The 13,270-nt window shown below is 52.7% G+C and overlaps 1 protein-coding gene across 1 annotated transcript; it reads right to left on the minus strand.

Moving 5' to 3' along the window:
- Window positions 1-542: 542 nt before the first annotated feature.
- KCND1 (potassium voltage-gated channel subfamily D member 1) lies at window positions 543-11,922 on the minus strand. Its single transcript, XM_010362583.2, has 6 exons — window positions 9,043-11,922; window positions 6,838-7,000; window positions 6,655-6,738; window positions 6,469-6,567; window positions 5,945-6,195; window positions 543-2,354 (listed from the first exon to the last, which is right to left on the minus strand). The coding sequence occupies exons 1-6, from the start codon at window positions 10,161-10,163 to the stop codon at window positions 2,129-2,131; spliced, it is 1,944 nt and encodes a 647-aa protein (XP_010360885.1). The 5' UTR covers window positions 10,164-11,922; the 3' UTR covers window positions 543-2,128.
- Between the last annotated feature and the right edge of the window lie 1,348 nt (window positions 11,923-13,270).

Consider the following 13,270-nt stretch of genomic DNA (forward strand, 5'->3'; position numbering starts at 1 on the left):
CTCTCCTCCCCAGCTGGACTGAAATACTGTCAGTTCCCCAAAGGCCTGAGTTCACTCTCTAACCTCCAGGTCATTGCACATGCTGTTCCCTCTGACCAGAACATTGCATCCTTTCCTTTGCTGCCTGGCTAACTCCAACTCATTCCTTGTGTGTTGGCCAGGTTAAGTTCTCCTGCCATCTGCATGCTTCTATAACCCATGGATCTTAGTTCTGCCACACCATGTTGTAATTACTTGTCTGCCTTCCATGCTCAACTATACATCAGAGACAATGTCTACTTTGCCCACCTTTGTATCCCTAGGGCTGGCACATAATGGAAGTTAATAAATATTTGGTGACTAAATTAATTATCCCTATTTCACAGACTAGCAACCTGAGGCAAGAGAAGGTAAATGATTCTCTCACCCAGGGACTGGAACCCAGATCAACCTGAATCGATGGTCTGTCTGCTCAGTGCTCTACAGAACTCAGCCACACACTACCCTAGTGTAGCCAGTAACCCAGAAGAGAGAATGTAGGGGGCGTCCACAAGGAAAGGAAATTCACCAAACCAAGTGATGCTTTTATTAGGGTTAAATTCAGAGTTGTTTGCTGTCAGGAAGCCTGGGTTTAAGTCTCCTCTAACTATGTGTTTCTCTGGGTCTCAGTTTCCCCATCTGTGAATCAGGAAGCTGGCGCGGATGATATCCAAGGAGGAATGTCTCAGGACCCCCTGGCCTGCCTCACTGGCTGTAGATGGACTCCTCAAACCACGTTCTTTCATTTCTCCTGGATCCCCATCTTCCAGAATACATCACCAACCATCCATCTCCCATACCTTGACCCATACCAGCCCTTCTCCTAGCCAAAAGGGATTGAAATCAGAGTGTTTTCAACCCCCAAGCCCAACCCAGCCCCCAAATCCACAGAGCCAGGAGATACTCAGTCCTCATCTCTCCTCTCAGGTTTTATTGACTGATGGAAACTACATCTTTGTCAGTCACCAGCTCCATGGGGACAGTGCTGGGGACAGGGAACCTGAGATGATGCCAGATTTCAGCCTGAGAGCAGAGTTCTGGAAGGTGACCCAAGAGGGAGAAGAAAGGAATATGGGAAAAGGAATTGTAGGGGAGGAGGAGGAGAAGTTCCTCCTGTCTCCTGTAACTCCCAAAGTTCAGAAACATCCCAGGCCTGAGCCCCTGATGCTTCTGGACCCTTGCCCAAGAACATGGAATCAACCCATGATCTCCAAATACAGCCCAGCTCTTGCTGGTTGCCAGGCTCTTATCTCGGCCAGTCCAGACTCCAGCCCAACCCAGGAAGGAGGCAAACCAGAGGAGAAGAGAGGAGGAGGAGTAGTTAGAGGTGGCCCCTCTGATTAGGGCAGATGTAAATGCTGCAGCAAACTGGTCAGAGGCTTTGCATAATGACACGGCAGCAGCTGCTATTGCTAGAGTTTGCTGGGGGCCTGGCAGAGGACAGGGTTGCGGGGTCCCATTTCCAGCAGCCAGGAAAGGGGATGGTAGAATTTGTGCTATCTGAGTGTGTGTTGGGAGAGGCAGCCTGACCCCTCAGGCAAGGCCTGGGGATGGCAGGTCACTGCAGAGGCCACAGCCCATGAAGCCTGTGTTTGCATTCCAAGCTTCAGAATCTGGGAGTTGTTGGGCCAGATGGAGGGTGAGGACCTCGTGTAGAGGCCAGATCAGAGGTGAGGGATCTCTTCTCTGAACCTCCAAAGCTCCATATCCCAGCCAGAGGGAGGAGGAAATCTCAACTCTCCTTCTTAGGCCAGACCTCAGATATCAGATCAAAGCTTTACCTTCAACTGAGAGCCCAAGGGGAGGAGCATGCAGGAGTCCAGCTGGGAGAGTGGGGCCAGTCCCAGTGTGCTGGGGCAAGGAGGCCAGGGGCCCGTGGAAGCCCAGTGCTTCAGCTCCCACCAGGAAGAATGTCTGGGGTACGGGGAAGTTTCCCATTTCCTGGCTACTTCCCCACTATGTAGACCATTTCATGAAACTCCATTGCATAGTTCTCAGTAGGGGGGCAGAAGGGGTGTCCAAGCCTGCCTCTCTCTGCCTCCCAAAAATATGGCTTTGGAAAGGATTTCCCAAAAATGAAGAGGACCTTCTGAATGGGCAGGTCTACCCCTCACAGGGAAGAGATCTTGACGGTCTCAGGGAAGAGGCAAGGGGTACCCAGGCTGGAGTTCCTGAGGGTGCTGCCGGCCCTGCTGCCACCACCAGGGGAGGAAGGTTGACTCTCATCTGGGGTGTTGGCAGGAGGGGTAGGGATACTGATAATGGCAGCCACGAAGTCCCGGCTGTCGCAGTTCAGGTCAAGGCTGTCATGGGGCTTGGCATTGAGGCTGGAGCGGCTGTGGAGAAGATGGAAGGCTCTTAAAAAGTTATCTTAGGCCGGGTGCGGTGGCTCATGCCTGTAATCCCTGCACTTTGGGAAGCCGAGGCAGGTGGATCACCTGAGGTCAGGAGTTCAAGACCAGCCTGACCAACGTGGTGAAACCTGGTCTCTACTAAATACAAAAAATTAGCCGGGCATGGTGGCGCATGCCTGTAATCACAGCTACTTGGGAGGCTGAGGCAGGAGAATTGCTTGAACCCAGGAGGTGGAGGTTGCAGTGAGCTGAGATTGCACCACTGCACTTCAACCTGGGTGACGGAATGAGACTCCATCTCAAAATAAATAAATAAATAAATAAATAAATAAAAGTTATCAGCCAGGCGCGGTGGCTCATGCCTGTAATCCCAGCACTTTGGGAGGCCAAGGCGGGCAGATCACGAGATCAGGAGATTGAGACCATCCTGGCTAACATGGTGAAACTCCATCTCTACTAAAAATACAAAAAATTAGCTGGGCGTGGTGGCAGACACCTGTTGTCCCAGCTACTCAGGAGGCTGAGGCAGGAGAATGGCGTGAACCCAGGATGCGGAGCTTGCAGTGAGCCGAAATTGCACCACTGCACTCCAGCCTGGGCGACAGAGTGAGACTCAGTCTCAAAAAAAAAAAAAAAGTTATCTTAATACTTGCCATAGCAATCATGGCATTTATTGAGCACCTACTGGGTCCCTGACACTGTGCTAAGTACGTAAGTACTTCTCCTGCATCCCCAATTATGGTGGTAAAGAGTGAGGACTCTAGAGTCAGACAGTCCTGGGTTCACATCCTGGTCCTACTTTAACCACTCCAAACCTCTCTCTTCTCTCATCTGTAGCGTGGAATGAACACTATCTCCCATAGGGTTGCTGTGGAGATTAAATGAGATTGAAAATGTTACGAAGTGCTCAGAGCAGTGTCTGGAACACAAGGAGCATACACATGAAAATGTTATCTCTCATGGTTACTTCTAACAGTGTCCAAGTCCTTACAAAGTGTCTACAGTAGGATCTAAGGTGGGACCCTCACTCCTTTCTGAGTTTGCCTCTTACCACTCTCCCCCTAGCTCACTCTCCTCCACCCATGATAGCTTCCTTGCTATGTCTCTAATGTGGACCCACATCTGCCTCAAGGCCTTTGCACAGGCTGTTCACTCTGCTTAGAAAGCTCTTCCTCTGCATGGCCCACTCCTTTGCCTCCTTCAGGTCTTGGCTCAGTTGTCACCTCAGTAAAGCCTTCCCTGACCACACTATTAAAACTGCGTCACCAACTGAGAGTGGTGGCTCATGCCTGTAATCCCAGCACTCTGAGAGGCCGAGGCAGGTGGACCACCTGAAGGTCAGGAGTTTGAGGCCAGCCTGGCCAACATGGTGAAACCTCATCTCTACTAAAAATATAAAAAATTGGCCGGGTGCGGTAGCTCATGCCCGTAATCCCAGCACTTTGGGAGGTCGAGGTGGCCAGATCACAAGGTCAAGAGATTGAGACCATCCTGGCCAACATGGCAAAACCCCGTCTTTACTAAAAATACAAAAATTAGCTGGGCGTGGTGGCACGCACCTGTAGTCCCAGCTACTTGGGAGGCTAAGGCAGAGAACTGCTTGAACCCGGGAGGCGGAGGTTACAGTAAGCCAAGATCGTGCCACTGCACTCCAGTCTGGGTGACAGAGCAGGACTCCATCTCAAAAATAAATAAATAAATAAACATATAAATATATAAATATAAATATAAAAAACTAGCTGGGTATGGTGGCGGGCACCTGTAATCCCAGCTACTCGGGAGGCTGAGGCAGGAGAATCATCTGAACCCGGGAGGCAGAGGTTGCAGTGAGACGAGATTGCACCACTGCACTCCAGCCTGGGCAACAAGAGCAAAACTTCATCTCAAAAGAAAAACCAAAAAACGCAGCCAGGCACGATGGCTCATGCCTGTAATCCCAGCACTTTGGGAGGCCGAGGTGGGTGGATCATGAGGTCAGGAGATTGATACCATCCGAGTCAACATGGTGAAACCCTGTCTCTACTAAAAATACAAAAACTAGCTGGGTGTGGTGGCGCATGCCTATAGGCCCAGCTTCTTGGGAGGCTGAGGCAGGAGAATCGCTTGAACCCAGGAGGCGGAGGTTGCACTGGGCCAAGATTGAGCCACTGCACTCCAGCCTGGCAAGAGAGCAAGACTCAGTCTCAAAAAAAAAAAAAAAAAAAAAAAAGCCCGGGCGCGGTGGCTTATGCCTGTAATCCCAGCACTTTGGGAGGCCGAGGTGGGCAGATCATGAGGTCAGGAGATCAAGACCATCCTGGCTAACACTGTGAAACCCTGTCCCTACTAAAAATACAAAAACTTAGCCAGGCATGGTGGCAGGCGCCTGTAGTCCCAGCTACTCAGGAGGCTGAGGCACGAGAATGGCGTGCACCTAGGAGGCAGAGCTTGCAGTGAACTGAGATCGCGCCACTGCACTCCAGCCTGGGCGACAGAGCGAGACTCCGTCTCAAAAAAAAAAAAAAAAAAAAAATGCATCACCACCTGCTCTATGCTTTTTTTCTTTTTTTTTTTTTTCTTTTCTTTTTTTTTTTTGAGACAGCGTTTTGCTCTTGTTGCCTAAGCTGGAGTGCAATGGTGCGATCTCAGCTCACTGGAACCTCCACCTCCCGGGTTCAGGTGATTCTCCTGCCTCAGCCTCCCAAGTAACTGGGATTACAGGTGTGCGCCACCACACCCAGCTAGTAGTTTTGTATTTTTAATAGAAACAGCGTTTCACCATGTTAGCCAGGCTGGTCTCGAACTCCTGTTATCCGCTCGCCTTGGCCTCCCAAAGTGGTGGGATTATAGGCATGAGCCACCACACCTGGCCTGCTCTATGCTTTCTAGCCCCCATCCCTGACAGACTTTTCTCCTTGGCGTTTACAGCTGTTTGATATGCTATATAATCTATGTATTTGTTTATTAACTGTCTTATCCCACTAGAATAGAAGTTAACTGTCTTATCCCACTAGAATAGGATACAGGGGCTTCTGTCTGTTCATTTACTGCCACATCCAAGTTGCCTGCAACTGTGCCTGCCACACAATAGGTGCTCAATAAACATTTGGTGAAAGAATGGATGAAGAGGCCAGGCGAGGTGGCTCATGCCTGTAATCTCAGCACTCTGGGAGGCTGAGGCAGGTGGATCACTTGAGGTGGGGAGTTTGAGACTAGTCTGGGTAACATGGCAAAACCTCATCTCTACTAAAAATACAACAATTAGCTGGGCATGGTGGCATGTGTCTGTAACCCCAGCTACTCATGAGGCTGCGGCAGGAGAATCGCTTGAACTCGGGAGGTGGAGGTTGCAGTGGGCTGAGATCCCGCCATTGCACTTCAGCCTGGGTGACAGTGAGACTCTGTCTCAAAAAAAAAAAAAAAAAAAAGAATGGATGAAGAATGAGATCCAGACAAGAAAAGCTCAAGCTTCCAGCATGGAGGGGTTTGGGTTCTAGCTTGACTTGCTAGGTCTGGAGTCATGGAATCTCAGAGCTTCTGGTCTAAGCTCTGAGCTTCCCCAGGTGTGGCTAGCAGGTAGGAGCGCTGCTTACCTCTGGGGGGCAGGGCTCCTGCGCAGCCCTGCCAGCATGTCCAGCTCCTGCATGCTGCCACGGCTGACTGAGGCAGCGGAGTTGGCAAGGCGGATGGCACGGCGCTTGGCCCTGCGAGGGCAACAAGAAGACAGCAGGCTTCCATGTCCCATTGGCTGGGAAGACACAGAGGTGCTGCGGCTGGTGCGGCCACCCGGCGAGACGGCTCCCAGGGCTTGGCTGAAGGTGAGCTCATCTGTGAACTCATGACACTGTGGGCAGAAGGGAGGCGGGGTCACGGGGCATCCCATGGGAGCTGATCCCACCCTCAAGCCTTTGCTCAGGCTGTTCTCTCCTTTCTGTAAATTGCTCCCTCTTGCCTTCCCTTGCCCATCCTTCAAGGCTTGGCTCTCCTGTAGCCTCTTCCAGGAAGCTCTGTGTGATTTCCACAACTTGTAGTGAGCCTCCCATCCAAGGGAGAGAGCTGGCATGGCCTCAGAGGGACCCCTTTCTATTCTGCTATACCACCTCACATTAGGCCTCACCGTTGTCTTCTCTAGACAGTGCAGCAAGTGGTGATGTTGCTGTTCAAAGGCAGAACGGGTCCTGACACAAAGAGCCTGTTCCTCGCCACTGCTGCTGTCCTGGAGTGGATGGAGCAGAGCAATAAGGGCAACACCTTCCTCCCCCTGTTATGGCTCACTGCAACCCCAATCCAGGCCCCAACCCACCTCAAGGCCCCCATTCTGCTTGTACTGCAGGAAGGCATTGGTGGTACCACTCTTTGCCAATCGGATCCTTGCCAAGCGCACCTTCTGCAGAGAGAGGAGATAAAAGGTCAGGTGGGTAAGCCCCAAAGTAGACTGGCTTGGGGTGTAGGGAGTAGGAGGTGCTCGGATGGAAAGTGCAGTTACCTGCTGTGCTCGGCGCTTGTCAGCCCGCTGGTTCTGGTGGTAGATGCGGCTAAAGTTGGACACAATGACTGGCACAGGCAGGGCAATGACCAAGACGCCACTGAGTGAGCAGATGGACCCGAAAATCTTGCCAGCAATGGTGCTGGGCACCATGTCTCCGTAGCTGGAGTGAGGGGAGGTAGGCCAAGGTCAGGAAAAGTGCCCACCTACCTTTCAGTCCCCCACTCCATCCCATCTAATCCGGACTAGCTCTGTGACCCTGGCCAGGCACTCAAACCTTCTGAGCCCCTCAGTTTCTTGCTCTGCAAAATGTTGGGGAGTCAAGTGAGAAATGGGGCTGGCCCTCAACCCCTACCATCTGCTGCCGCTGTCCAAGCTACATACCAAGCACCTGAGTCAGCTAGAAATCTATGAAAACCAACAGAGGGGAGCATGAGGAAGTCACAGACAGTGAACACAGCCTCCTGGGAGGAGAGTCCCAGCACCATGGGCCAGTCGAAGGGCTTCAAGTCCCAGGCTGAGTGTTTTGTTGGTTTTGGCTGCCTCTCTTACCCGGTCTAGGTAGGACCCCTTTTCATTTCCCTGTAGGGGAATCCTTGAAAACTGTCCACATATGACAAAACAGGGAGGGGCCTTGAAACCCCCCTGTCTTTCTCCATGCCACCCACCTCCCATAGAGATAGAGCCAAGCCAACCTTACTAACTTGTTCACAGAGAGCTCCCCTGAAGATCAGGGAGGTTCTGTAACTGACTCGCCCAAGATCACACTGCATATTTTTGTTCTGACCGCAGAACCAATCAGAACTCCTCCACAGAAACACAGCCTCTGCAGTCTTCAGCCTCTAAGCCTTTTCTCTGTGCCCTAGGATGGCTGTTCCTTATTTCTGTATTTTGACTCATTTTAAGCATTCAGGACTCTGCTCAAAAGTCTCTCCAACTTGGCCATTGCTGGCTCTCTGATGTGTCATCTCAGACCGTGTCCTCAACTATGAGACATGGGCAGACATCCACCCTCACAGAGTTGTTGTGAGGACTTGAATAGAGTAAAAGCCATCAAAATACTCAGTTCCAGCCTACTGTCAGCGCTCTGTATTTGTTTGTCGGTCTGATCCTGGACCTCCAACTAGAATTGGGGTTTCTACGCTTTAGAAACCCCAATTCAACTTTTTTTGTACCTCTATGAAGAAACTGAGCAAACCCAATTCATTCAGTCATTCCTTCAACAGATACTGAGCACCAACTGTATACCCAATCCCAGTGATGAAAACTTAGAGAAGGATCACAGCATCTGCCCTAGACAGTATCTTTAGAAAGCTCATGAGTTCGATGATTCCATTTGATACTTTTATCCGAACTCTGTTTCTTCTGCAGGGATTGACCAAAAAAAAAAAAAAAAAAAAAAGCTGAAAACATCTTGTTCTGGGAAACATCAAGGAATCACAAAGGCACAGAAGTAGTGCCCCGCACAGCAGACAATTCTAGAAGGTTGGGAGACATGGGTTCCCAAAACAGAAAAAGAGGTGCTAGAAAGCCAACACCTATGTATCCTGCACCAGAAACATTCAGAGAACTTTCACAACTGTGATGTCATTGAATCCTCTCTAGATGATGAAGGGATCCGCATTCCCCATTTTACAGAGGGGAAAACTGAGGCCATGAGAAAACAACATCAACAGAAAGAGAGCAGCTAAGACAATCCTTGAACCCAAGTCTCCTGACCTAGAAAATCAAGGCATTGTCAGAGCTGGGAGGGATCTGAAGAGTAAGTCCAGCTCCTTCAGTTTGTACAGATTAGCAAACTGAAGCTCAAAAAGAGAAAGAGGCCAGGCACGGTGACTCACGCCTGTAATCCCAGCACTTTGGGAGGCCAAGGTGGGCTGATCACCTGAGGTCAGGAGTTTGAGACCAGCCTGGCTAACATGGTGAAACCCCATCTCTACTAAAAATACAAAAATTAGCTGGGCATGGTGGCATGCACCTGTAATCCCAGCTACTTGGGAGTCTGAAGCAGGAGAATCACTTGAACCCAGGAAGCAGAGGTTGCAGTGAGCTGAGATCTTGCCACTGCACTCCAGCCTGGGCAACAGAGTAAGACTCCATCTAAAAAAGAAAGAAAGAAAGAAAGAGATCATTTCTTTAAACTTCCTAATTTTACAGAAAGGGTGAGTGTAATCGGGCAGCCCCCAACACGGAGTCCGCACTCACCCAAGCGTGGTCATGGTGACAATGGTATACCAGAAGGCCGCAGGGATGCTTGTAAAGTTGGTCTTGTTTGTGCCCTTCTCAGCATAAAACATGACAGTGGCAAAGATGATGATGGCCATGGTTAGAGAAAAGAGGAGAAAGCCCAGCTCAGAGGCACAGCTCTTGAGTGTGTAGCCCAGAATCCTCAAGCCCTGTGAGTGCCTGGAGAACTTGAAGATGCGAAACACCCGGAACACACGCAGGGTGACAAAGGCGCCTGAGACATCGTCGTTCTTGGGCACCAAAAGCCCAATGTAGTAGGGCAGGATGGCCACCACGTCAATGAGGCTCATGACACTCCGCAGGAAGCGGCAACGGCTGGGGGCAGCAAACAACCGCAGGAGGTATTCACCTGTGAATATGAGTACACAGGCTGTGTCCATGCAGAAAAAGGCCTGTGGGAAGCGTTCGCCACAGGGCTGCTCCCTCGAGGACCTGCGTGCAGCGCCACGGCATGGGATGGTCTCCACCACATTGGCGATGACCGACACGGCGATGAAGAAGCCGGTCACATAGTAGAAAACGAGGGCTGCAGTGCTCGTATGTGGATTCTCGAAGGCCCGCCAGAGCCGCTGCCGCAGGGAGCTGCCCGCAGGCAGGGCTGGGCCGTCCCCGGCCTGCTCGGCCTCCTCATCCTCTGCCAGGCGCTCGGCATTCTCCTTCTTTCGGTCCCGATACTCTTCAAGGCAGCAGTCACCAACTAGCTCGGGGACCAGGCCGTAGAAGGCCAGCTCTTCGTCGAAGGCCTGGATGCACTCCTGCCGTGGGCAGTGCAGCCGCCCCGTTCGGTAGAAGTTCAGCACATGGCGGAACATGTCAGGGTCGCGATCGAAGAAGTACTCGCCTGAGTCAGCATCGTAGAAGAATTCCTTCTCCGAGCTGCCCAACAAGGTATCTGGGTAGCGGTCCAGCGTATTCTTCCAGGTCTCAAAGCGCCGTCCGCTCACGTTCACCACCAGAACCTCATCTCCTCGAGATGTCTTCACCCCCGGTGCCGGGGGCAGGGGCTGCTGGGCCAGGGGCAGCCAGCCCACCGCTGCCGCCCGGGCAAAAGGCAGCCACGTGGCCAGGCCTGCCGCCATCGTGCCGCTCCCCAAGCCCAGGGAGACTTAGTGAGGGTGGCTTGTAGGAGAATGTGGCTGTCTCCAGGATGGTGGGGGCTTGGAGACGCCTTGAGCCACCTGAACAAGGAAACTGGGGGTGTCTAGAGAGGCCAAGAGGAACCAGGAGGAAGAACTAGAGAGATGGGAAGGAGTTTGGGGGACATTTACAGAGCCTAGGAGGGGACTGGGCAATGTCCTGAGGGACTAAGAAGGGACTTGGGGACATAGAGAACAGAAAAGAGGTGTGGGGATGGGGCCAAGAAGGAGCTGAGGGAGGGTTTAGAGAGACGGAGATGATTCTAAAGGAGTTAGCCTGTGCCTGAGAGGTGTCTGGGGGCGTCTAGAGGGGCCAAGAAACACGTGGGGAGTTCTCTACACTCTCAAGAGTCTCAGGGAAGGCAGAAGAGCCTGGAACTCCTTTGTGGAGGTGGAGAGGAGACTGGGGCATCCACAGGGGTAGAAATGGGACCAGAGGTGCTTGAAAGAGACTGAGTGTCTGGAAGTGGGGGTTCTAGAGGGGCTGAGACAGGTGAGGAGGGTTGTCCACACCCTCAAGCTTCTAGGGGGAAGCATAAGAGGGTTAGACCCCCCTCATGGATCTGGAAAGGGAGCTGGTGCATCTCGAGGGGTGGCTGTGGATCCAGGAGGTTGTAAAGAGGCTGAAAGGTGTCTTGGGACTGCCTAGAGTTGCCAAGAATAGCCTGGGGGGATGTCTGTACTCCAGAGGAGTTCTGGGGGAGAAAGGAGAGGCGAGGGCCACCTAGTAGGGCTGGAGAGGGGAAGAGGTTATCCAAAGGGGTAGATAGGGGGCTGGGTTATTTTTTGAGAGGCTGAGAGTTATCTGGGGGAGGTGGGTATCTAGAGGGGCCAAGAAAGCCTGGTCGACAACCTCAGGAGTTCTACAGGGAGGAAAAAGGGGCCTGGGGAATTCCAAGGGGCTGGGACTCAAATGTTAGGAAGTTGGGCACAGTCCCAGAGCACCCAGGGGATCTATGAAGACTAAATAAGAGGAAGGGGGTTACCCCCAAAATGGGGTTAAGAGGAGGGTGGGGTGTTGAAAGGGAGTTGGGTGTGTCTCCAGGCAGGGGGGCTCCTGGGCTTTGCAGGAAGCTGGCAGGGGAGGCCGGGAGAAGGCTGGGTCCCACCGTTGGGGGCAGGTCTGGGGAAACCACACCCCGAGGGGCTGGCGGTGTGTGCTGGGCAGTGGCAGTAGCAGCAGCGGCAGCAGGAGGAAGAGAAGCAACCACAGCCAGGCGTAGGAGAGAAGGTGGCATAGGCAGGGAGAGGGCGTGGGGTCCCCGGAAGGAGGCCTGGGAAGGGCAAGGTCCAGTGGGACCCCTGGGGACTATCCCAGGATGGGCTGGGGCGTGGAGGCTGGACCAGGGAAGGATGAGGACAGCGCTAGTGGTGGTCCCCCTCCCCCTCCCTCTCGGGCCGTCCTCACCTGTGTCCCCGTTGCAGCAGCAGCAACAGCGGTGGGGCTGGGGGTACCAAACACCCGAGCTCCTGGCCCCCTCTGCAGAGCTGCCTGAGTTCTCCTCCTCTGGCTCTCTCTCCCCGCCCCTCCAAGCTTGCCGGGAGATGGAGGGAGGCAGGGAGGGGCCTCGTGGCTCCCCGAGCCCCCTCCCCTAGGACAGCCAGAGAGGGACCCTGGGGAGACTCCGCCTCCTACAAAGCTGGTTGGGCCTCAGTCGCGTCATCTGGAAAATGGGGGTGGCAGGGAACTTTGCCAATTCTCTCCACCTCCTTCCTGGACTCCCCTCTCTTCCTGCCCAGCTCCTACCCCCTCTGCCCCCAGGGGCCCCCACCCCCACTCGCCTGAATCAGCAGCACTTAGCAGATCCGATCGATGGGGAGGCGTCTGTTAATGGCCCCAGAGCGGAGTGCCACAGGGAATGATGCAGCGCTGTCCCCTCCCTGCCCCCCCAGACTGTGGAAGGGCAGGAGAGCCAGGAGTCGGGGGTAATTGCTGGGGAGTGTTTCTCTAGATGGCCAAGCTTCCGAAGCTGCCCCCTTGAGGGATGCAGCATGGGTTAGAGCCCCAGCTCTAAGACTTTGGCTGTGGGACTAGAGCACACGACTTCCTGTTTTTAGATATGAAATGAGGATAAAGGGAATGTAGAGGGGGACAATCCAGGTCCCACCCCCCTACCAAGTCGTCTCTCAGGCAGGCCCCACTCTGAGGGGGCAGTCTCTCTTATCTGTCCACATCCAGTGGCCTCAAATCACACCTCCTCCGCTAGAGGGCTCTGCTTCTGGATGGCAGGAGCACTGATTATGGAATGCCTTGGTTGGCTATGGGTGGGTTCAGACCCCACCTTTGCCACTGACTTGCTGCATCCTTGAGCAAGTGACTTGCATTGTTTCCTCACTTGTCAGATGGAGAGACTTATCCCAACTTGATAGCATCATTTGGAGCATTACATGATGTGAAAGGTGATAGCACTGGACACAGCACACACCAGGGATGCTTAATCTTAATTAAAGGAGTGTGATGACAGGGGCACTGTAACGCAGGGCCAGGCCTAGCCTTTCATCCGATTACCCACCCATGTAATCTTCCATTTGCCCACTTGGCACACTCCTGATTTGTCCATTTCTACATCCATTCCTCCACCTACCCATCCATCCATTCTCCCACCCACACAACCAATTGCTCTATCCATCCCTCCACCCACCCATCTGTCCACTTAGTTGTTAATCTACCCACCCACTCATTCATCCATTTGTAAGTTCACCCCATCTGCCTAACTATTTGCCAATCTATCTGTATGTATCCATCCTCCACCCATCTCTTCCCACCTGGAATACACGCAGGGTGACATCCTCTGCCCTTCGCTGTCCGTACATAGCTCCACTCATCATTTCTTCTCCCACTCTTTACCCTTCCCATTCGTGAGCTCATCTACCCATCCATCCATTCCCCTAACCATTGGTCCATTTACTCCCGACCTGTCCACAAACCCATCCATCCACCTATCTACCTAATTCATCCACCCATCCATTTGTCCATAGACCTATTATCCATCTGTCCATTTACATCTCTACTATCCATCCTCTATTTATCCACCCACCAATCTATCTAT

The sequence above is a fragment of the Rhinopithecus roxellana genome, chromosome 7 (genome assembly GCF_007565055.1).
Source record: "Rhinopithecus roxellana isolate Shanxi Qingling chromosome 7, ASM756505v1, whole genome shotgun sequence".
NCBI lineage: Eukaryota > Metazoa > Chordata > Mammalia > Primates > Cercopithecidae > Rhinopithecus > Rhinopithecus roxellana.